The 21,085-nt window shown below is 41.4% G+C and overlaps 1 protein-coding gene across 1 annotated transcript in view; it reads right to left on the bottom strand.

The window, feature by feature from the left end:
• The window catches only part of HECW2 (HECT, C2 and WW domain containing E3 ubiquitin protein ligase 2), a 291,378-nt gene that overhangs the window by 101,099 nt on the left and 169,194 nt on the right, over nucleotides 1-21,085 (bottom strand). Inside the window, exons 7-13 of the mRNA XM_087819690.1 lie at nucleotides 17,478-17,647; nucleotides 15,015-15,157; nucleotides 9,990-10,090; nucleotides 8,211-9,566; nucleotides 6,935-7,030; nucleotides 867-1,017; nucleotides 90-193 (exon numbers count right to left, since the gene is read on the bottom strand). Coding sequence (XP_087675816.1) covers nucleotides 90-193; nucleotides 867-1,017; nucleotides 6,935-7,030; nucleotides 8,211-9,566; nucleotides 9,990-10,090; nucleotides 15,015-15,157; nucleotides 17,478-17,647 — 2,121 coding nt within the window. The remainder of the gene's footprint in view (nucleotides 1-89; nucleotides 194-866; nucleotides 1,018-6,934; nucleotides 7,031-8,210; nucleotides 9,567-9,989; nucleotides 10,091-15,014; nucleotides 15,158-17,477; nucleotides 17,648-21,085) is intronic.

Raw genomic sequence — 21,085 nt, 5'->3', positions numbered from 1 at the left:
GAAAAGCCTCATTTCTTGGAAATCCTTACTTATTTGTTTTCTGCTTTTGTGAGATTACAAAATAAACCAACCAACCTCAAGGCTCTTACCTGCACTGGCTTGGTGAAAGTCGGCTTCCTCCCCTGCCCCATCAATAGCGTTGCTATTTTCCTCAGGCCTCTCATTAGTCATGGTTCTGCGGATACTCTGGTATCTAAAATCAGGAGCTTAGAGTCATATCACAGCAGCCTCTAAAATCTGGGACTCAGCTGCTTCCCCAGAGCCCGGAAGAGTTCACTATCTCCCCAGCCTCAGCCATTTCCTCCCCAAACCCCCATTCCCTGACCTTCTAGGCCATCTGCTGTTTAAGTAAATTACATTGCATTGAATTTCTTCTGTCCGTTGTTGGTGGACATTTTCCTAACAAATTAATGAAAAAATTTTTAATTGTGGCCCTTAACGGAAGAAAACTAAATCCCTCCATTGTTAAAGAAAATAACAACTTTTTGTTCTGTAGCAGTTAGTACTTGAAAAAGGACAGATTTAAAAAGCTTAGGTGGACAATAAAGACTCTTCATCATGAATGAAGAGTCTAGATATTTAAAAATAAATATAGCTTACTAAAAACCAGTGCCTTGGATTGACTAGCGGGGTTAGCATTATTTCCTCTCCAGTTTCCAAACTAGCTGTTTGTGTGTGTGTGCTTACTATTTTTTTTAACCAAGAGAAGTTCAATGAAACCTATGAATCAAAAGACGGAACAGCTACACCTTAATGACAGGACACACAAAGATGAAAGAGACATAACTGGGTTTTCTACTTTGAACCATGTAAAAATTAGCCCAACCACAAAACAGAACAGTGACGGCAAAAAGTCCCACCCTCACCTGCGGTTCAGCTGCTCCATCTGCTGAATGGAGTTGGACCTCTGCAGCACCTGCGGGGCGGGGGGGGCTGTGGGCCGCTGCCACGTCGTGGTTCTGTTCACGTGGTCCACGTAGAAGATCCTGCCGTGGCTGTCTATGCGCGCCTCCCAGTCTAAAGAGTAGTAACACATCCAAGGGATTAAGAGGAGGAGCTGAGGCCATTAATGTGGTTCATTAACTTCCAGCACATGTTTTCCTCTCTGACACGCTATAATTTGGGGCTAATAACGTAGACCTCACTGCATAATCTGCCGCTTCCCCTTAGTCTGTACCAGAATCTGTTGTGACCAGTTAGTAAGCGTATCCTCTGTGCATAATGCCAACCCTTTAAAGAATCTCTGAAAGTAGAGAATCCTTCCAGACCTGCCCATAATGAACATCTTTCCCATATGAGCACCAGTCATTTAAAAATACAAGTCATGGTTATCATAATGCTTTAGATATTCACATCAAAATTGGTATTGATGCTTGTTTTCACAAAAACATGACTTTTCCCCCAGTTTTTCCCCAGCTTATATGAAAAACTCATAGCTGGAAATTTCCATGTGCATATTTACATACAATTGTAGTAAATATAGTCTTCAGATTAAAATATTGGAAGCCTGACCATCAAACAGCATCCTTATCTACACACTTCCATTCGCACTTCCCCAAAGATTAATACATTTTCAGAGCAAGGGTAATTACTTGCCTACAAACTCAAATCAATACAATGTCTTAAAAGATTACTTAATTTTATGTTTAAGCAATCTCATTGATTAAGTGTGTCAGTCTTTGTAAACAAATATATAAGTGCATGTTCAGTAAAAACAGCTAGCAGACTGCTCCTGAGAGCCAAACGTCCCATCTCTGTGACTCTATAAAAGGCTATTCCCCTATTAAAATACACAGAGCATGAGCTAATGTTTTCAAAAGGCAAAATTTTAAAACTGATCACAGTTGGGAAGAGTAATTTAACAGGAATATGTGAAAATAGCAGAGACCTATTCTTTAACCAGGAAAGTTGTTATACATTTCTATTTCTATATAAATTACTTCTGGAAATTAATAAGCCCCTTTCTCCTAAGCAGCTTGGTTATTTCAAAACTCTCCATGTGATCACATAGCTTATCAACAGACACCACAGGGCTAACCCTGGAGACCAGGAGGAAGGCGTGTTTGCTCCTGACCACTTGTGGCATCGCTCTGGAGGGGAACGGAGCAAGTATTCCAACAAAGTCCCTAGTGTTGGAGAGACTGCATGCTAGACCCCAGCCAGCACCACACAATCATCGAGGGCTGCCTCAGTGGGGAGCGAGAGGTCTTTTTTTCCTTGATCTCAGCACATTGTAATTTATGACAAATGGCAAAAGAAAAACTGGGCTGAGGAAAAGCACCCCGCAGACAAAAACAACAACTCAGCGTCACTCACACTCCGAGGTAACAGGCTCACAGTGAGCCGGCCTGCCAGATCTGAGTTCTTTGGGCACAGCTACAATCCTGTCAATAGGACATTTCCAAAAGATCTCATGCTCAATCTGCCATATGCTGAGAAATAGTAACCACAGTATAGCGTTTTCAGGAACCATTTTCCAAAATCCTTGTATCTGTTCCATTGTTTTACTCCCTTCCTTGCATACTTTCCCATCTCAAAGATTCCGAGGACTAATTATTCCCATTTCAGTCCTTTCTCAGTAGAGCCAGGATAATTCAAGCATACACTATGCATCAAATCAAATGTACATGAAAACAAATGGCCATTCCTTCCCCAAGAATGTTTATAGTAGTTTCCAATTAAAAAAAAAAAAAAGTAGAATAGGTCAACTAGGAATAAAAACAGAACAGAAACCAACTTAAAGGAAGCAGAAAGAGAGATGCTGCCAGACTCCCGAGATAAGCCTGTAACTATAATTTGGCTAAATTTTCTGGCAGCTAAAGGAAAAAGAAAAACACATTGTTGCATACTTTCCATTTTCTGACAAAAGAAAGTAAAAAAAATTATCTTCAAAGGTAGAACTTTCTTATTTTCTTATTTTAACACTCAAGGAGGTATGATTATATTTGTATGAAGTGCAAAAGTAAGCAGAACTGATCTATGGTTTTGAAATCTTTCAGGAGTGGGGGTTAGTGACCGGCAGGGGCACTAAAGGACGTGCAGGTGCCAGTGGTCGGCGCTGGCTGCACCGGTGCACTCAGTTTGGGGGTTCAGCAGGCTGAGTGTGATCTTTTCTGCATATATATTTGAATAAAAAGTTTTAAAAGATCTCAAATAACTGTATATTTTATACCTTAATCTTCAATTTTGAAGAAAGTAGTTTTTTAGATTAAAGGTATCAATTTTTCCCTCAAAACTAACTTTTAAACTGTAGAAAACAAGAGCCCTTGGCCTTAAACCTAGTAGAAACTCTAAGATTAATGATATTTTTCAGATTCACTGCCTACTTTCAGGCATTCATTTCAAAGAATGACTTAAAAATGAAAGTGCACAACCACAAAAAATGATAAAAATGTTCCCTTGTACTTTTCCAGAATTACCCATTTAAACCCATAAGTAATACACTTGTCTTAACAGTATGCTAACAGTCCTGTGATCCTATAAGAGTCCACTAATCCAGGCTGTTCATCCTGAATCTATTCCTATCCTTTTGAGAGGAAAAAACATTTATTTGACAATATGTTAAGTCACAATTACACTGGAGCCATTAAGAGAAAAATAAAAGTGGAACTGAGCTGGCCATTCTTTTTTCACTTATCTTAATGCTACAAAGACCAAGATCTGTCACGCTGATGAACTCTAGGGGACTTCAGCCTGAACTGACTCCAGCTGCCAGTGCCATCAATCACCTCACAGTGAGACACAGCAAATCCTTAAGGGACACAGTGCATGTCAGAGTTTAGGCTGCTTCCCTAGAAGAAGTTCGGCTGTGCCACGCTGCTCTCAAGATCTGGGATTTTCTTACTTTCTGTGGATCATGAGAATGTCTCTCCACAAGTGGTTAAAGTTACGCAGCCCACAAGGTCACCGCACAAGGTCGGTGGCCTAAGGCGGGAGTAAGATTTTGAGAAGGAATGGGTAGATCATCAGTGCAGCTCAACAGTCTTCGTACTAAGTCCGAGGTCTGTTGCCTGATTCTGACATAGGAGGAAGAAGACTGGAAGCAGCAGTGTAGAAACAGGGGAAACTGCTTTACAGAAAAGAAGATGGAATGGGTGTGAGAGACGAAGCCATAACGCTGCTGTGTAGACGGCCAGTGATCAGGTGTAAGTGCAAAACCGCACGGCAAGGGACCCCACTGTACTGAATTGCAAATCTTCAGAGAGAAGCACAAGTTTGCTGGGGTTTTCTCACTATATGTTAGTACCCAAGTATTTTATAAGGTGAAAATAAGCTAAAATAACAACAATAAGAAGAATCCGCCATGGAGGGCATCAAAGCCCAAGGCACGAGGATTCAGGAGCCTGTCTGGTGGGTCTGGGGACAGCGGCCCGCCCAGAGAGGAAAAGGCACTTCGGAGTCTACATGGTGCTTAACAGAGCAACCTGCCTGGGCCACGAGGCAGTGGCTCATGCTCTCACTGGGACCACTTCTCTTACACTTGAGGGGCCCCCTGGGGGGTCCTGCTGAGGAAACTTAATCCTTAAGAAGAAGAAAGTACTTCTTGAGCCTCCTGAGTCTGACCTCAAAACACCACAGTATAATAAAGTTTCAGCGAAACACACCCTCTGATTTGAGGTGTTGCTACACCTAATAGACAACATTCCACAATATGAGCCACCACTGCCATTAACCAAACTCGCAGAGTTCACATCTGTCTACCCCCACAACAGTCCCTTCCCTTCTAATCTCAGATCAGCAGACCCGATAGAGGAGCGGGAATGGTTGAGACTCTGTCTCAACTTTTACTAGTACGGGATCCTAAACAAGTTACTAATTTATCTGGGCTCCTGTTTCCCCATCTATAAAATGTCAGAATCAGGTTAGCTGATTTAAAGCCAGCGGTTTATAAATGATAGATAAGATCTGCTTGACCTACCTCATGAAACTGTTACAAAGAATTTGAAGAAAAAAAAGAAAAGCATGTAAAAGTGCATCGTGAACTGTAAAGCACTACACAAGTTTGGGGTGTTATAATTAATAGTGTTAGAAGTATAACTATTAGCCTTAAAATAATTCTGCCAGGTCATTTAAGAGATGCACCCATCTGCACACTCCAAACAGACACTCCTCAGCAGAGCCTCCCGGGACACACCATGTGAAGTCAGAAGGCACAAGACAGTGGGAATGTGGATTGCCACAGCCCTAAGTCAGGCACAGCCAGAGACAGTGAGGGAAGGAAGGCAGAGGGCTGGCTGTGGTGGGGACAGACAACTAGCAGGGCAGCCAGGTGATTAAACAGACTATCAGAAGGATGAGGCAGACTGGGAATTGGAGGGAACAAAGCAGTGTGGGGACAGAGTTGAACAGTAATCAGGTATGCTCTGATCATAATCTGTAACCTATCCAATATAATATAAATCCCCCCACCCATTCATTTTTTGCAAGTTGCATTGAGAGGAAACAACTCTTAAGAACTGTCCTCCTATTATCAGTCACTCGTTAGACTGGATATACTATTAAACTGCCTTTTTATTTTTGAATATATCAACCTATTAAAATGAACAACCAATTGTTTATATTTTTAAAATCCTGAGATGCATTCTGTGTGATGAAAATATCAGTGTTTAAATAAGTGCACTGAAATATCACAAATAGTGGTCATAATTTCACAGCAGGGAAGTGTCATCTATCCACAGACTGATGCAATGCCCCTGTGACTCTACTTACTTACTACTAATCCACATACACATATAAAGGAAGCTCTCTCAGAATTCTCTTCTGGTGTTCCTAATTCATTTTTCTCTAATTATATCTAAATACCTCCCAGGAATACTTTTCTGCCTCTAATCATAAGGACATTATTGTTAACTTCTTGCTTACAATGACACAATGATTAATCTCTTGATTGATTTTTAAAAACTGCTTAAAATGTTTCCCATGAGTAACCACCCTTAGTTGTCCGGGTGTGTGAACAAGGGATCTGTGCACAACAGAATTTCAAAAGTATTTAGACAAATTGTACATAACACCAAAAGTAACTGCTCAGCATTTTAGCCCTTTAAATGCACACACACCTGGCCCCTCTATGTCCCACTACTTTTAGAAGACAGAAGGTCAAAGGCATCAGCCTCTTGCCATGATCACATATAAGAGGAGTGACTAGAGAGGGAAAATAAGATGAGAAAGCAGTAAGATAGAAAAATGTATTTTCCAGTATGTTCCTAAAAGCAGTAATTACTGAGCTTTATTACTGTTCATCAAAATGCTTTCCTCTCATGGGGCAATACTGCTTTCAGGGATTCTAGAAACTTAGAGTGTTAAAATCATGTGCAAGTTATGATTGGCCATGGGCATCACTCAGACCTCTGAATGCAGGTGTATAACTACTGCCCAGCATCCCGAACCCTCAGCCTTTAAGTGCTACATATTTCCTGAAAGTGAAAGAAATGAAATATCTTTCAAATCCCCAGACAACTGCCATGTTCCAAATAAATGGGTATTAATTTCTGAAAATTAATAACACTTCTCTGTATAAGAAAAAACCCAGAAGCCTGTACTTAATGATTTAAAATGCTGTAAGTGAATAAAAAGCTGTATATTACATACAGTGAGGCTTTTCTAAGAGATTGTACCAATCTACCAACTGAAAATTCCTGCCACCATTAGGCATAACTAAAAAAATAAATTTATTATACACTCAACTGTCTAAAATACCTGGATCTGTTTCCCTGACGACACTAATTACTCCATGGGAGCCACAGTATTTACTTCTCCCCCAGCTGCCCTTTCATTCAACACAACAGTGCCAGACAGAGGTCACCAGCTTAGCACTTTCCAGACTACACGTGCTCCGTCAGGTGGCAGCCCCCAGACCCCTTCCTCCGGGGACTGGGCATCCCTTGTCACCCTTGCACCCTTCGGGAAGGTGAGCCCTTTAGTGACAAGTGCTCACTTGGTGGGAGCGCCTCGTCCACCCTCTGGTACCGGCTAACATCCTGGCGCACTGAAGGCAGCGATCTCAATGGCTGGTGGCCGTTGGCTTGAGAACCTAGGATCAGAGGTAGAAAATTATCCAGGTATTGTTTTTCCCCTCAGTGTCTTAAAAAAAAAATACAACTAACATATATACCTGAAACTAATATAATATTGTACGCCAACTATACTTTGATAAAAACATTTTCAAAAACTTAACATAAATCGCGGGGCTAGTCTCTCTTCTCTCCTGAGTCTCATTTCCCGTATGAAGACCCAGAAACAAAAGAGAAGAGCACATGAATGCTGAGTTAGGAAAGGGCCTTCTGGAGGGCGTCCACCTGCACCCCTCCCCCTCCCGGTCTTCCCCCTCCTGGTCTCTGTCCTGGTCATGCACTAATACTGCAGGGTCACACTGTATATGGCCACAAAATGAAGGAAGCAAAACAACAACAAAAGACCAAAAAAAAGAAAAAAAAGAAAGAAAAGAAAATCATTCCTATTCTGAGTCTGTGCTATTTAGGCACGTGAAATTCTCCTTAGACTTTCTGATGCATCTATAATAGAACATTTTAAAGGAATCACTGTATTGAGCCACATTCATTGACACATAACACAATTTTTATGTGTACATTTGTATCCTAAGAAACTCAAACAGGAGGCAAAAAATAGTATATTTGATGCAAAGCCCGCATTAGTTCCTCTTTTGAAAGTTTTATGCAAGAAGGTGTGACTTGAAGGTGTTCCAGAAAACCTCAGCATATTACACTAACATCGAAGCCGTTGGCCTGCTTGGTTTTGTCTACAAACCCAGGTCCCGCCAGAGATGCGTTGTTTCAGTTTTGTTTGTACACTGCCCAGACAGGGGACTCGGCCTTGTCGTGGCCCACACATGCACAGTTCACTCCAGTGCACCCGTCCTCAGGCATCTAGGCCCTCCAGGCCTGTGCGGACAGGGAACCCCAGCCCCCACCCCAGGGGCCATCTTCCCGGGGAGAGCAGGTCCCCACAATGTATTCCTGATACAGAGCCTCAAGATTCATTATTTAAGTCTGAACACTTATTTGACAGGCCTCTTATATCAGCATTAGAAAATCCATTGAAAAATAATAATAAAGCTAACCACCGAGCCCCAAGGTGAAGAATCCAGATAACAGTCAACCTGCAGTATAATTTACATTAAGGGACAAAACCACAAGACTTCTCTTTGAACAGGTATGCTTGAGCCAAGAGCCACGCTGTCTCCTACATCCTACCTCCAGTAGCGCCCTCCTCCTGGGCAGCGGCCCCTTCACAAGCCCCCTGGGCCTCGCCAGCATCGCCCTCTTCCTGGGGCTGGCTCTCCGCAGCAGCAGCAGCAGCAGCTCCCTCTAGGCTGCCCCTCCGCTGCCAGACCTCCCCCGCCTCGTCCTGGTCAGGTAAACTGGCAGAGTCTGCCGCTGGCCCTTCCTCCTCTCCACTGGGCATGTGCACCGCAGGCAGAGAACCAGGAGCGCATGTGGACTCATGTGACCCTTCGGTGGGCCCACTGCTGGTGGGCTCTGCTGCACAGGCTCCGTCTTCCTCCTCCTGAGAAGAAAAGGCTGGGGTTTCGGGAAACCGTGCACTCTCAAGAGATGAGCACCGTGTCTCCACTGAGGACAACTGCGTCGTAACACTCTCATTGCAGGAGCTGTCAGCGCCTTCCAGGTCGCTCTCTCCCTCCGGCCTGGTGCTGGCCTCGCTCACGCTCTCTGTCCTGGCAGGGTCACTGGGTTCTGTTTCAGAGGACACCTGGGAAGGCTCAGAGCCCTGGTCAAGGGACTCAGTCTCACTGATGGCTCTTCGGCTCCCTCCGGATGTGTCAGAGGTCCCTGTGTCGGCCCCACTCGTGGGCTGATCTGCCTCTTGAGAACCACACAATTCAGTGCTGCCCTGGTCGGCAGTGGGTTGAGACTCTGGGCCATTTTCACCTTCATCTGGGGCTGGGCCTGAGGCTGGGGAGCTCTCTGCAAGCTCTGGAAGATTTTCTGGCTTATCCTCGAAGGAAGCAGCGTCATTCATGGAGGCTTCCTCAACTTCCAACAGGTTGTCTTCGGGCTTTGTCTGAGAGGTCAGGCTCGCATCGTCAGTTCTTGATGCCCTGCTGAACATTATTAACCCTCCCTCCTCCTCTAACGAAGATGGATAGCCCAGGTCCTGCTTGAACTCGTGGTCTTCTTCATCTGAGTCGATGTGAAGCATGGCACTGAGTCTCGTGTCGGTGGGAAAACTACTCCTCAGTTTCGGGGAGGCTCCCATGGACCTCTCCGAGCAGGTAGTTGTGCCCGGCCTGGAATGGCCATTGTGTTCAATAGCATCTAAATAATCATTGAGTGAATCCTGACGTCCTCTGGGAGGTGAGGTCCTTGAAGAAGTAGAGGTTAAATCCTCTGTGTCTATTTCCAGAGTAGAGCTAGTCCTGAAAGAATGCTTGGGGGTGCCACAGGCACTTTCCTCAGAAACTGGCCCATTGGAACACACCGGGCTGTCGTGATGGCCCCCTGGCACATCTTCCTCATCAGAAGGGCTTCCGAGGTCTCCATTCACAGAACTGACTCCAAGTATTGTGCCAACAGCTTCTGGAGAAGCATCTGAAGGAGAAAACAGCATTTGTACAAAGCAGTATACTAACAAATGAACTTTCAACGTCCTATTCCTTTGCCATCAATCAGTTCAAAGAATTCAGTCATCCCACTGAGGCCTCTACAGTATCCCGACTTGCTAAGACTCACTACTCTAACAAGCACATTCCTGGTCAGTCTGACATATGAGGTATATATGCTCACAACTGCTGGAAACTCTACAGCCCGGATTCCAAATGCAGGTGTACAACTAAGATATTTTTGATAAACAGGATTTCATAACTGCTTGAAAAACTTCTGCAGGTAATCATTGGATAGCTATTCTATTTTCAGAACAGGACACAAATTTGATTCTATTCGAATGCAAACTGACAAGTGAGTAAGATTTTACAAGTTTTTCCCCATAGGGATGTATTTATACTGATATCTCACCTTCATGCAGGGAAGACGTAACCTCCACTTTAAACTGGAGGTAGCCACTCACATGGTCAGCTGGGAGCCTTCTGCCGAGGTTGTAGCTGAGCATTTGATCACTGCAAGAGGAGAAAGGGTTTTCATCCTTACACACTGGTGTCAGCCTGTGTCTTCTTCCCACAGGTCATCCCTCCCCCAAACCCCACGTATTTCTCTTAAAACTTTCAGATTCATAGGAAAATAAAAGGCTCAAAAGGCCTGTTAGAGTCTAATGTGATATTGTTCATTCATATAACTGAATACTTATAAAACCAGGGAGAAAATGAAATCTTGTCAGAAGGAAAATTATTAGTAAAAGCAGGAAATGCAATACTGCATTTTTTAAAGTGCACTGATTTGCTTTCTCACTGCTGAGAGTGACCAGGGAAAGGGCACTTTGAAAGTCATCAAGGAGCTGTGAAAGGCCTAAAATTATGGGTGCTTTTGGGCTCAGGTTTAAGTATAGTGGGCCTGGTTCCTTGGCAGTGAACACGATAGGAAGCTCGTTCTAAAGGACACGTAGGTAAGGATTCTCACACACTGTCACGGAAGGCACTGTGCTGCTGTGTCCTCAAGAATGGGAGCTGGGAGTTAGGGGAGAACAGGACACGCCCTGACGGCTGCTTCAGTTTCGTAAAATGCAGGGAGCCGCTGAACCTCCCCTTCCTCAGCTGTAAAGTAAGGGGGCTGGAGCTGTTGGCCCTCACATGGGAGACCCTGGCCATCGCTGGTTCTCAGGGTGGCATGTGAGTGATACTGATGGGACAGCTGGAGAAGCTAGAAGTGCCATTGTGGTGTGTCTTATTGCCACACTTGGAGGCATGCTGAAGGGGACCTCAAGTGGGCCCACCCAGTTTCTGCCCCACCTTGGCCCCTGGGCTCAAGCTACCAGCCTCTTCAAGCATGAAGCTGTCCATCTTTTCAATTCTGTGTTTATTTATCAAAGTCAAATGCAATTACATCATTTCTTTGTATGCAAGCAACTTTCATTCTGAATCTGACATATTTAATTAAGGAAAATAACCAAAGGCAAAGTACCAAACGGTACCATCTCTGCTCTTACACTGCCCTCTAATGGCAACTTCAGGAGAAAAATACCACGCCTCTACCTAATATTTGCACCACAGTGCAGTAGAGTCTCTAGTCAGTGGTTTATTATTGATCTGCATAATTATTTGTTTGTGCTTCTCTACCTCCTCAGTTCAATTCTAAATATATGTTATCCATTTAAAAGAATACATGCTAATATGAAATCTCGGTTTAGCTCTTATGAATTTCTTTGACTTCATAGCAAGAATTTCATAAAACAGTACGATTACATCCTTACCTTTTTCTTTTACTTCCCTAGAAACATTGCAATATTTTTTTCTTTCTTGAGTGCTGCTTTTAAAATGCTTTGTTTCCCCTAGTTGAGTCTTACTGTGTGTCACTTACACTCTGCTGTGGGCTTCACCTGCATCACCTCTTCTGACCCTCCCAGTAACGCTCTGAGGGAGGTGGATAACCGTTTGCTAGAGGGGCAAAGGAAGGCCTAGGGAGGCTAAGTAACTTGCCCAAGGCGAGGCCACGATGAAGTAACAGAACCAGGATTAGAATAGGGATTCTTCTGACACAGAAGCTCCTGCTCTGCTGTCGCCATGTCACCTCATTTTATGTATAATCCCAGTGATTCTACATTGCTTTTAGTAACACATGTCTTAATGACATGTATTTACTCATGGCTCACTTCAGTGTGACTGCCATCGTAATGCTTTTTCTATTTAATTTAGTATTTTAAAACTTTTTTCTGTAAAGGGATATGTAGGCATCTGTGACTATCAGATATTACAGGTGTGTTAAATGCTTTTACATTAGAGTGTTCAAATAACATTATATAAAGGCCGTCATCTGCTAATAGAAGGGATCTTTTTGTTTCTTACCACTGTCTTCCCAGCATTTATGCAGCGCCTGACACACAGGTACTCCACCTCTGTCCACTAATGCACAGACCCAGCAGCCAAATACATGGACCTGCTCTCAACATTGTGGTTCCTCACCCATCTCTTTGGATGTGCAGTCCTGGAATAATTAAAATCTTCCTTTCTTTGTTAAAACTGAATTGGCCCTCCTCTCCTCTTCTTTGGCCAATAAAAGTAAAGTGTTGGTGTTAATGACAAAGATTTATAAAAGTGATGAATTTTAGCTAGGAAATAAATGTTTAGTAGGAATTGTAAGGAAAGAACTGCATCCATCTGTTTTGCTCACTATCACATCCCCAATACCCAACAAACACAGTGCTGAACATTTAGTAGACACTATTTATGTACATACACACACACCCACACACACACATTTGTTGAATAAATTAATTAACAAATGAAACTCTCTCCTTGGAAAAAAATAATTTTAACAGGTGTTAGTGCTGATTATTAGCCAAACTTACAAGATACTCAATTCAACTACCCAAACTGCACATATAGGAAATCCTCCACATTTGGAGATTCCGAGTCTAGGGTTTCGTCCTTTGCTGAGGGCCTGTGGGATTCAGCTGCTTCCCTACTCTTACCAAGTCCCATCTGACTCATCCTGCCTCTTGCTGGGATATATTATTATGAACAACATATTATACATTATTATGATACATAATTATAAAGAATAAGTGCCAAAGAACTCTCACTATCTGACTGAAACATTTCTCACTAATGTCATCAGAGCAATTAACAAAGCCTGGGAAAGTGACGTGCTCTGGGACAGAACACAGGCCCTCTCTGAAAAAGGCCAGGTTCCAACAAATGCTCTCAAAGCAGGCCATTCATAAGTTCTAGCTCACCCTATAAAACTGCACCTTGTAAAGCCTCGATTATTTCTGATAGTTTCAGTCTATCAAACACATAAGTAATGCAAAACCAGCATTTTTCAAGATGTATTGATTGCTAGATGGAAAGTAATAATCAGATCAGAAATGCTTATTTCGATGCTAATATGTGGTCTACTAATATGTGGTATATATCATTCTTATTTAATAAACCAAATCCCTAAGTCTCTGTATCAGGCAATGCTTTCAATGTACTTATACATAAATATTGCGTAATTCTGCTATTTTATGAATTCACGCCAGACTTCTTCCCAGTACACGTCAACTCCATGATCAGCAGTTCTCTAGGTGTCCAGTTCTTTAAAAGACTAAATGAAAAGCCAGCAAGTCAACAGAAGTTTCAAACACTGACAAGGATTTATCTTCCCTTGGTCATTCTTACTTGCATCCATAAATGGACACTTCTGCCAAGTGTCACTTTTTATTATGCAAATTATATAATTATATAAATTAAATGGTAGCTACATTTCCCATAGTTATTCTCACTCTATAATTTTTCACTTTCTATAAACCCTCAAAATCATTTTTAAAACTTCCCGAAGTATATTATCTCCACTAGAAGCAATAATTGTTATTCTTAAAAATAACTGATTTCTCAGCTTGGATCAGATAAACCAGGCTGCTAGATTTTCAGTATAATATTTATACTTCATGTGGGCTGGCTCAACCACAAACTCCATTGCCTCTGATAGTCAGAGAATTAGTATCCATTAGAATCTCTTAGTTTCAGGTTTTCAAGGGTCTTAGAGATGACCTGGTCTAAATGCTGTATTTTTCAGGTAAGAAAACTAACGCCCAAGGAAACTGGGACATGCCAACACAGTTAATTAGCTGCAGAGTGAACATGGATGACTGACCTCCCTCAGTTAACTAATGAGCGATAGCACACGACTGCCAGTCCTTAAGGTGCCGCAGAGAAGCCAAGATTCTAGAGCAGACTGATCTGAACTCGCAGCCCAGCTCCACCACTTGCTTGTTAACCTCAAATTCCTCATCTCTGAAATGGGTATAATTACATTCTTCACCTCCCAGAGTTGGGAGGACTACATGAGCTAATGAGTATAATGTACTTAACTCCAGACAGAGAGCAAGCTCTCGACATCTTTTTTGTTTACTTACTACTACTGCTACAACTACAACTACTAATATTGTTACTACTGATTCTGCCACTGTTACTATTACTGCTGCTGCTGCTGCTGCTACTACTCAGCTACTACTACTACTACTGCAGCCACCACATGTTCATAATGTTCTCCTACAATGGAAAAGATTCCAAAAATATGCCCCCAGGGCTACCTCAGAGCACCAGAAGTTCTCAGAACTCAGAAGTTCTTTTACTTCTTCCCTGAGTTTGCTGGTACTTGTCAAGTAAAAATAAACATACCATTTATAATGAGGGATGTAGGCATGTTAAAATTTCTTAACTACTTTATTCACAACTTATAAAAGGCTCACAAAAAGAAAACAGACATCAAAATAAATTTTAGTTGCCTGAATGAATGCATACATCTAGGAGTTGTACTATCATACCTCCTCAGGGTCTACGTCTTGTTTGAAAACAAGGTGGTTTTTGTTTTTCAGGAATACCAAGTTCTCTGGAGGGGATTACTCAGGTTAAGGGAGGTGTCAACCTGACACCAGGATCCTGATCTAGGGAGGGGCATTTAGAGCAGGATTTCAATAGGCTCAAAAACAACTGAGGGAAAGCGGGGGTGGGAGAGTGAGAGGGAAAAGATTAATCAAAGGACTTATATGCATATATGAATAACCCATGGATACAGACAATAGTGTGGAGAAGGTCTAGTGTGGGGGTCAGATGCAGGGCGGAGGGGAGCAATGGGGGAAAAAAGGTGGCATCTGTAATACTTTCAACAATAAAGATAAATTTAAAAAAACAAAAACAAAAAATACAAAAACTGAGCACTACAATAATGGTGCTGAAATGCAATGGTAGGTACATCTTGGAAAAGACAGATCCCCAAAAATGGTACATAATTTAAAAAAATGTGCTTTTTCTCCTGCACGTTTCAATGTGTGAGCATTTTTATTTCTAAAAGAAATATGTTATCACTTCATTCAGAGAAAGTATCGTTTCAGCTGCTTCTGTACAAACCAATCTCACAAAGACCCGCCGCATGAGGGCTGATTACCCTATGGCTTGCCGCTCCAGCAGCCTCTGGACTGGAATGGTGAGTTTCCCCAGGAAACGCTTGATGATAGGACGGCTCTTGGCAAATTTGTCTTTAATTTCAATCTCTAAGACATCAGTAAGAAGCGCAAAAAAGGAATATTTCTGAAAACAAAGACAGATAACAGGTTGATTTAAATAAAGACAAATGTAAAATTATATCATTTATTGTTATAAAAAATGGTATCTCTTAAATCCTAATGACATACAGAGTCTACATTGCTAGAAATATCTGCAGCTGTTGTCAGTCCTTCATTCACTCAGGCTCATTGACATTCACCAATGATTAAAAAGCAACAGCTTAGGATCTGCATGACAAAGGAAGGCCCTTCCATCACCCATCCCTTCCTGGTTCAACAGCTTCAGGAGATGCTATCAAATATTAAATTGTGCACAATACAATTTTAGTATTCACTACCTTTATTGTATCTTAATTCTTTGAAATTTAATATCCTGTTGTAGGATGGTTTAGAATTTACCGAGATATTTGCTTAACAGCAATTTTAGTTCCTGACCCCATGTTATTTAGAAGTTGCACAACATAGGTTAAAATACCCCTTGGTTAAAGTAGAAACATCTACAGGATACAATGGTTTCCTTGGTAAATATTAAAATAAAAACAATGTCTACATGGAAATTACTTAATTTAAAAGGCACACAGGCTTATTTCTTCTGGGACAGAAAAATAAAAGCATGAGGTTAAGATAAGCTTTGTTGTTTTGGTTAAGAAGACCATTGGAGAAAATAAGATTGGATATTAATAATGATATAAAATACATATAACGAGCTTACTCATTTAGAAAGACTTTCACATATCTTTACAAAGATAAAATTTTCTTTTCAACATGACAATCTAAGGAAAAGTAAGTGATGGGACCAGGAATCTAACCTGAATCATTTCACTTCTTCCCTGACAGTATCCAGACAACCACAGGGATGGGAACAGTGCCAGCCAGCTTTACACTTAGGCACCACTAAGTTTACTTAGTCCTGATGAAGCTCTCCAAAGGGCCATGCAGTTTAGGAATCTACTTCATGAAAGAAGGACTCGCTTAGGATAAGAGCTGAGTTTAAGCACTAAGACTTCTGCTTCTAAATGGTTACATAAATACTTTTTTTCAGTTTCTTAATCACAAAAATGGAGAAATGATCATCTCATCCCTCACACCCGGCTTATCAAGCTTGCACTGGTTACGTGGTTAAAAACTTTGTAAATATTAAGTGTGAGGAAAATAAAGTTATTGCTAGTGTCACTACTGTTTCTGTTCTGTGCCTTCTAGAGCTCATATGGAGATAAATGTTACATTTTCTAGGCTTCTAATGTGTTAAGTGGTACACCTTTAAAAGTTATTTACTATTTGGAGATAGTAAGCACTAGTTTTTTCAACCAAGAATAAGAAAACATATACTTATCTATTTAAAAAACCATGAGAATTCCCCAGGAGAAACACCTGGCTGGGCTGGCAAGTCCTAAATAGCCATACCTTTTCTCCAATTGGTTTTAGATCCCCTGCATTATCTCCCTCTCTAATAAAATATGTCTACAACATTGTCGTAGCATATTATTGTCATTAAATATTTAGAGAATGATTTAATTGTTTGTGTGATTCCTATGCCAGGAAAGGTACACCAGAAACACTCTAACTAGTATTTGCAATGTGTCTTGGATCCCAAAGAAATGTAGGAGAGCCCTTGCTTTGCTCCGTAGATGAGAAACAAGGTCTCTCTGTTCATTCTCGGACTTTCTGTGGTTCTAATGAGAAGACCTTCTGCCCGATCTCACTGATACGCTGCACTGAACCGACTGGCAGCAGAATGTAGCCGTGAGGAAGCCTGAAGTACCGTCAGCACAATCTGGCTTCATTTTTTGAATGGCTCGTTTAATTTACTGAAATCTAGAAACCCAAACAACACTTGCCAAAGCCTGTAGGCAGAGAAGTTCTTTTACTTTATACTGAATATATGCCAGGACAAAATAGCAAAATTTTAAATAAATACAGAATCATTATTCCTGATTTTTCCCTCTGCCTCAAGGTCTAATACGATTTCACGAGATAATGTTACTGATCCTGTCCTTACTTCAAATTCTGATACTTTGTTCTCACAATTTTTTTTTGCATTGATTTTGACTTTTAAAAAATAATACATTGCATTAAGATATTTCTTTTGATTTTTGAGTCTTTGGCATCCTTTAAATAGTGTACCTGAGGTGGGCGCCTCGCGTGCCTCATCCTAAACCCAGCCCTGGCTAGAAGGGAATACCTCATTCTCATGGTGGTGCCCTCTTTCTAACAGATCCCCAAGACGCCTCAACCACCTTGCCCACACCCATAAACAGCTCAATGATGCACAGAGTCCAGAGGAAAGAGATGGAGTTGGCCAGCCCCTTAACTGTCAAGTATAAGACCCCCAAGGATCAGCTTACCTCTCGGTGCCAAATTGGATTAGTGGTGTTGCTGATGATAGTGGACCTTCTCTCCTGCCCGTGATGGGCACAAGTGGGGAAACTGCTCTTCTTCCCTGGCTGAATGGACATCTTAAGGTAAGGGTCCGGATTGAAGAACATCCCTTTCTTTAGCCCAACAGCTCTTAGATCTTTAAAGAAAGAGAGACAGAGAGAAGGGAGAGAGGGAAGAGAAGGGGGAGGAAAAGGGACAGGAGGACAAGCAGCTCAATGACAATTTGTTCTTAAATAATCATACAGAAAGCTCCAAACAAACTATTTGGTGAAAACGGTAACAAATTTATTCACACACTATGATTGCTTAGATGAGTGAGGACAAGTGAGTTATGACTAATTTCAGCCGAGGGGTCTTCTAACAGGCAGCAAAAATGAAACCGAGCTTTCACTACCACCTTACAACACCTAAACTCACTTCCAGGGAACCGTTTAGATTCTAATATGCTTATGGTTTGGCAGCCAGCATTTCAAACAATGTCTTGAGAGAAATCCTTAGTAAACAGTTTATTTTAAAAAACAAACCCAATAGGTTCCTTCATGAGAGAAAAATGAATCTTCTACATACATACATGGAATGCACAGACCTAAGTTTAATTGGGGATGAAACTTCAGAGCACACATTCAGTTATGCCACATTTAAAATGGTCATATATATTCCACAAATATCATGAATGTTAGGGGAAAGGGAAGACCAGAAATATTTCTGAAATTTGGATGCTACCTGTTAGATTAAATAACTGTGAGGTTACTTTTTCAGTAGCTTAAGTAACTTAAATAGCTGATGAATGTCCCATAATTCATCTTAGATTCACCAGTTATTATTTCACACTATGTGAGCTGCTAAAAGTTCTGGCTAAAGTCTGGTTAGTGAAGAGATTGACACTTTTTTAAATTTCCAGATTAGCTAAGGGATACAACAATATCAGGAAATAAAGCTGGCTTCACTGAGTCCCCAACACCCTTCTGAGAATATCAGTGTGAATTAGGTTCACACTGAGAGCTAAGAGATCTTGAAGATTCTGGAAGAATGGACTGTTTCCAGGTAACTTCATGCAGTCATGATCAGTCTAGGGAGGTCCTGACCACTGGTTCAGATAGAAATTTTGCAGGTGGCCTATGAACCTTCAAAGACCCTGGGATTACCCAGACCAGCTAGGGAAGAGACCCTGCATCGTGACCCTAAATTGTCTCCACAGTCATCCCACTCAATCCCATTTCTGAAATGCAAAGTCTTTCTTAGGAGGCCAGGACTGGCCTGGGGTTGCCCACAGAACCATAATCTTAGGGAGTGCTCCCTGGAGGAGGCTCCCTTCCTCATCTAGGCCAACGAGAACTTGTGGTCCAGGTACCTGTGCAATGAAAACGGACCAGGATGTCTAATGACACATAACTGGCAGTAAAGGGAGGCAGTTTAATATGTTGGCAAAGACTGAAAAATTCAACCAATAGGACCTTATGTTAAGAACACTGCATGAAATAGAGTACGATCTTTGATCTCAAAACTGGCGGGAGGAGGGAAAGACAAGTAAGTAACTAGACAGGCACTTGAGAGAAGCTGCTGTCATCTCCTCAGCCTCGTAGTTCCCATTCCCGGCACTTCCCAGGGCGTTTGCATTTTATTATCAATTTAACAATGCTACATGTTGTCACTGGGCTTTATTTAGCATAAAGTGGCCTTGAGGGGAAAATGCAATTTACATACTTATTTTCTTACCTTTCCTGATTATGCTTACCTCGGCCTCAAAGACAGAAGAATGATATTCCTTAGATATTAAATCGACTTCTAAATAAGGGGTTTCTTTGCAGTAAATGAGGAATAACATGTACAGAAATGGCTGCCACAAAGTCTGACAGAGCTAAATTATTCATGCAAAACATTCCTTTGAACACAAAGAATTCCCCCAGAAGACTAAGCCACTCTGATGAAAGAAGTCACTGTTAACCCTCATTCCAAGCTTTCCCACAAGGGACACTGTGCAAACCCATCTTCATTAAGAAATACAATAAACTACCAAGTATGTGTAATCTGATTATTCAGTTTCCTTTACCCATCTCATTTCTGCTCTTGTTTCTTTCTTTTGCCTTCTATATATTTTATTGCTCATAAACATCCGCATCACCCAATAGACCAATGAGGAACTCAAAGTCACAAAGGTATCATGCCATGTTAAATATCCTGGTTTAAGGTTTCATTTGGAGAAGAGGTTTAATATATTAATCAAAACACAGTTTTTGTTTTAGCTGTAGAGTTCAATTATTTGTGTCCCTACTTATCCATAGATAATCAGGAGTAGAGCATTTGCAGCAGCTATTCCTCAGTGCCTAAATGCTCTTGGATAAATATTATCATTCACTGTCCATATGCTACAACCAGATTAATTTTTTAGAATTACCATTACAGCATTGTTTTCCTATTCTATAATTTTAGCCACTTCTGTATACCATCTGCAAATATCTGACCATATGGTAGGAAATAAGACATTTTTAGCTAGCCCCCATGTGTACTGAGGTGGGATGTTAGAAGAAGTTGTAGTTAAAGAAGAAACATTTAGCTGTGCCCCAAAGCTCATCTCCTACTTTTTAGGAAAATGTCCTGGGATTTCCATCTTCTAGATGGTCATTTTCCCATAGTGAGTTAATTAACACCCCTCTGGAGTCAAAATCTGTATGTGTGTATCGCGTTAGAATGATACTGATCACTCTGAAGCACTGGGCAATGCTTCTAAACTAAGAAAACCTTGGTGTGGTCAAACTACATTTTCTGAGCCATGCAGGTCGGCTAGCTGTTCTCTGTCTATAGAAAGGGACTGCGAAGGTCTAAAGTACAGGCAGCCAACCGAAATGTTCTCAGGAGACACACAGATGATGGGCTCGGGGAGTGTCACAGGCCGTGGTACTTCTAAGCACCCTTCTAAAAACCCAGACAATTGTAAACCCTGAGGGTTCCAACAAAACATATTTATTGGCCAAATTTGAACCATAAGCCACCAGTTCACAATCTCCGAGATTTGCCAGAAAACAAAAACAAAAAAGGCTTTCATAGTAAGTGCCCTCATATGGGGAGGAGAAGGAACATGCTAGAGCATACATGGACTCTGGGAGGCTATGGGAGGCAATGAACTACTTTCGATGCACCCTTTTATCCTACGTGATAAGTACACACCATTGCAATGTCTACTTTCAAGATCAGCTGCTAACTCTCACTCCTGAGAATACCTATTTTCATTCACATTTTTTGCAGCCAAGAAAGTGAATCTAATTTAAATTTCAGAAGCACTACACCAATGGAAAAATGAAAACAAAACACCTTACAGTGACAGACATCTGTTAGACTTTCTTTTGTATGTGTTGGAGCACAGTTGTCTATTTTAAAAGCCCACTTCAAACACTGATTTTCTTAAGGTATTCTTGACTCTTAAGAAAATTACTGCCAAGTAATTTTTTAAAAATTAGTGGCTTTCAAACTTTTTTGACAGTGACCTACATGTGACGTAACATTTTACACTGAAACCCAGTACACACATACAGAGAGGTGTGTATATTTTCTTGCGTGACGTTTTTCAGTTTATATA

This window comes from Miniopterus natalensis, chromosome 8 (genome assembly GCF_054644295.1).
Source record: "Miniopterus natalensis isolate mMinNat1 chromosome 8, mMinNat1.hap1, whole genome shotgun sequence".
Taxonomy (NCBI): domain Eukaryota; kingdom Metazoa; phylum Chordata; class Mammalia; order Chiroptera; family Miniopteridae; genus Miniopterus; species Miniopterus natalensis.
The sequence above is the reverse complement of the archived record's forward strand: the minus strand, read 5'-3'. Positions and strand labels throughout refer to the sequence as shown.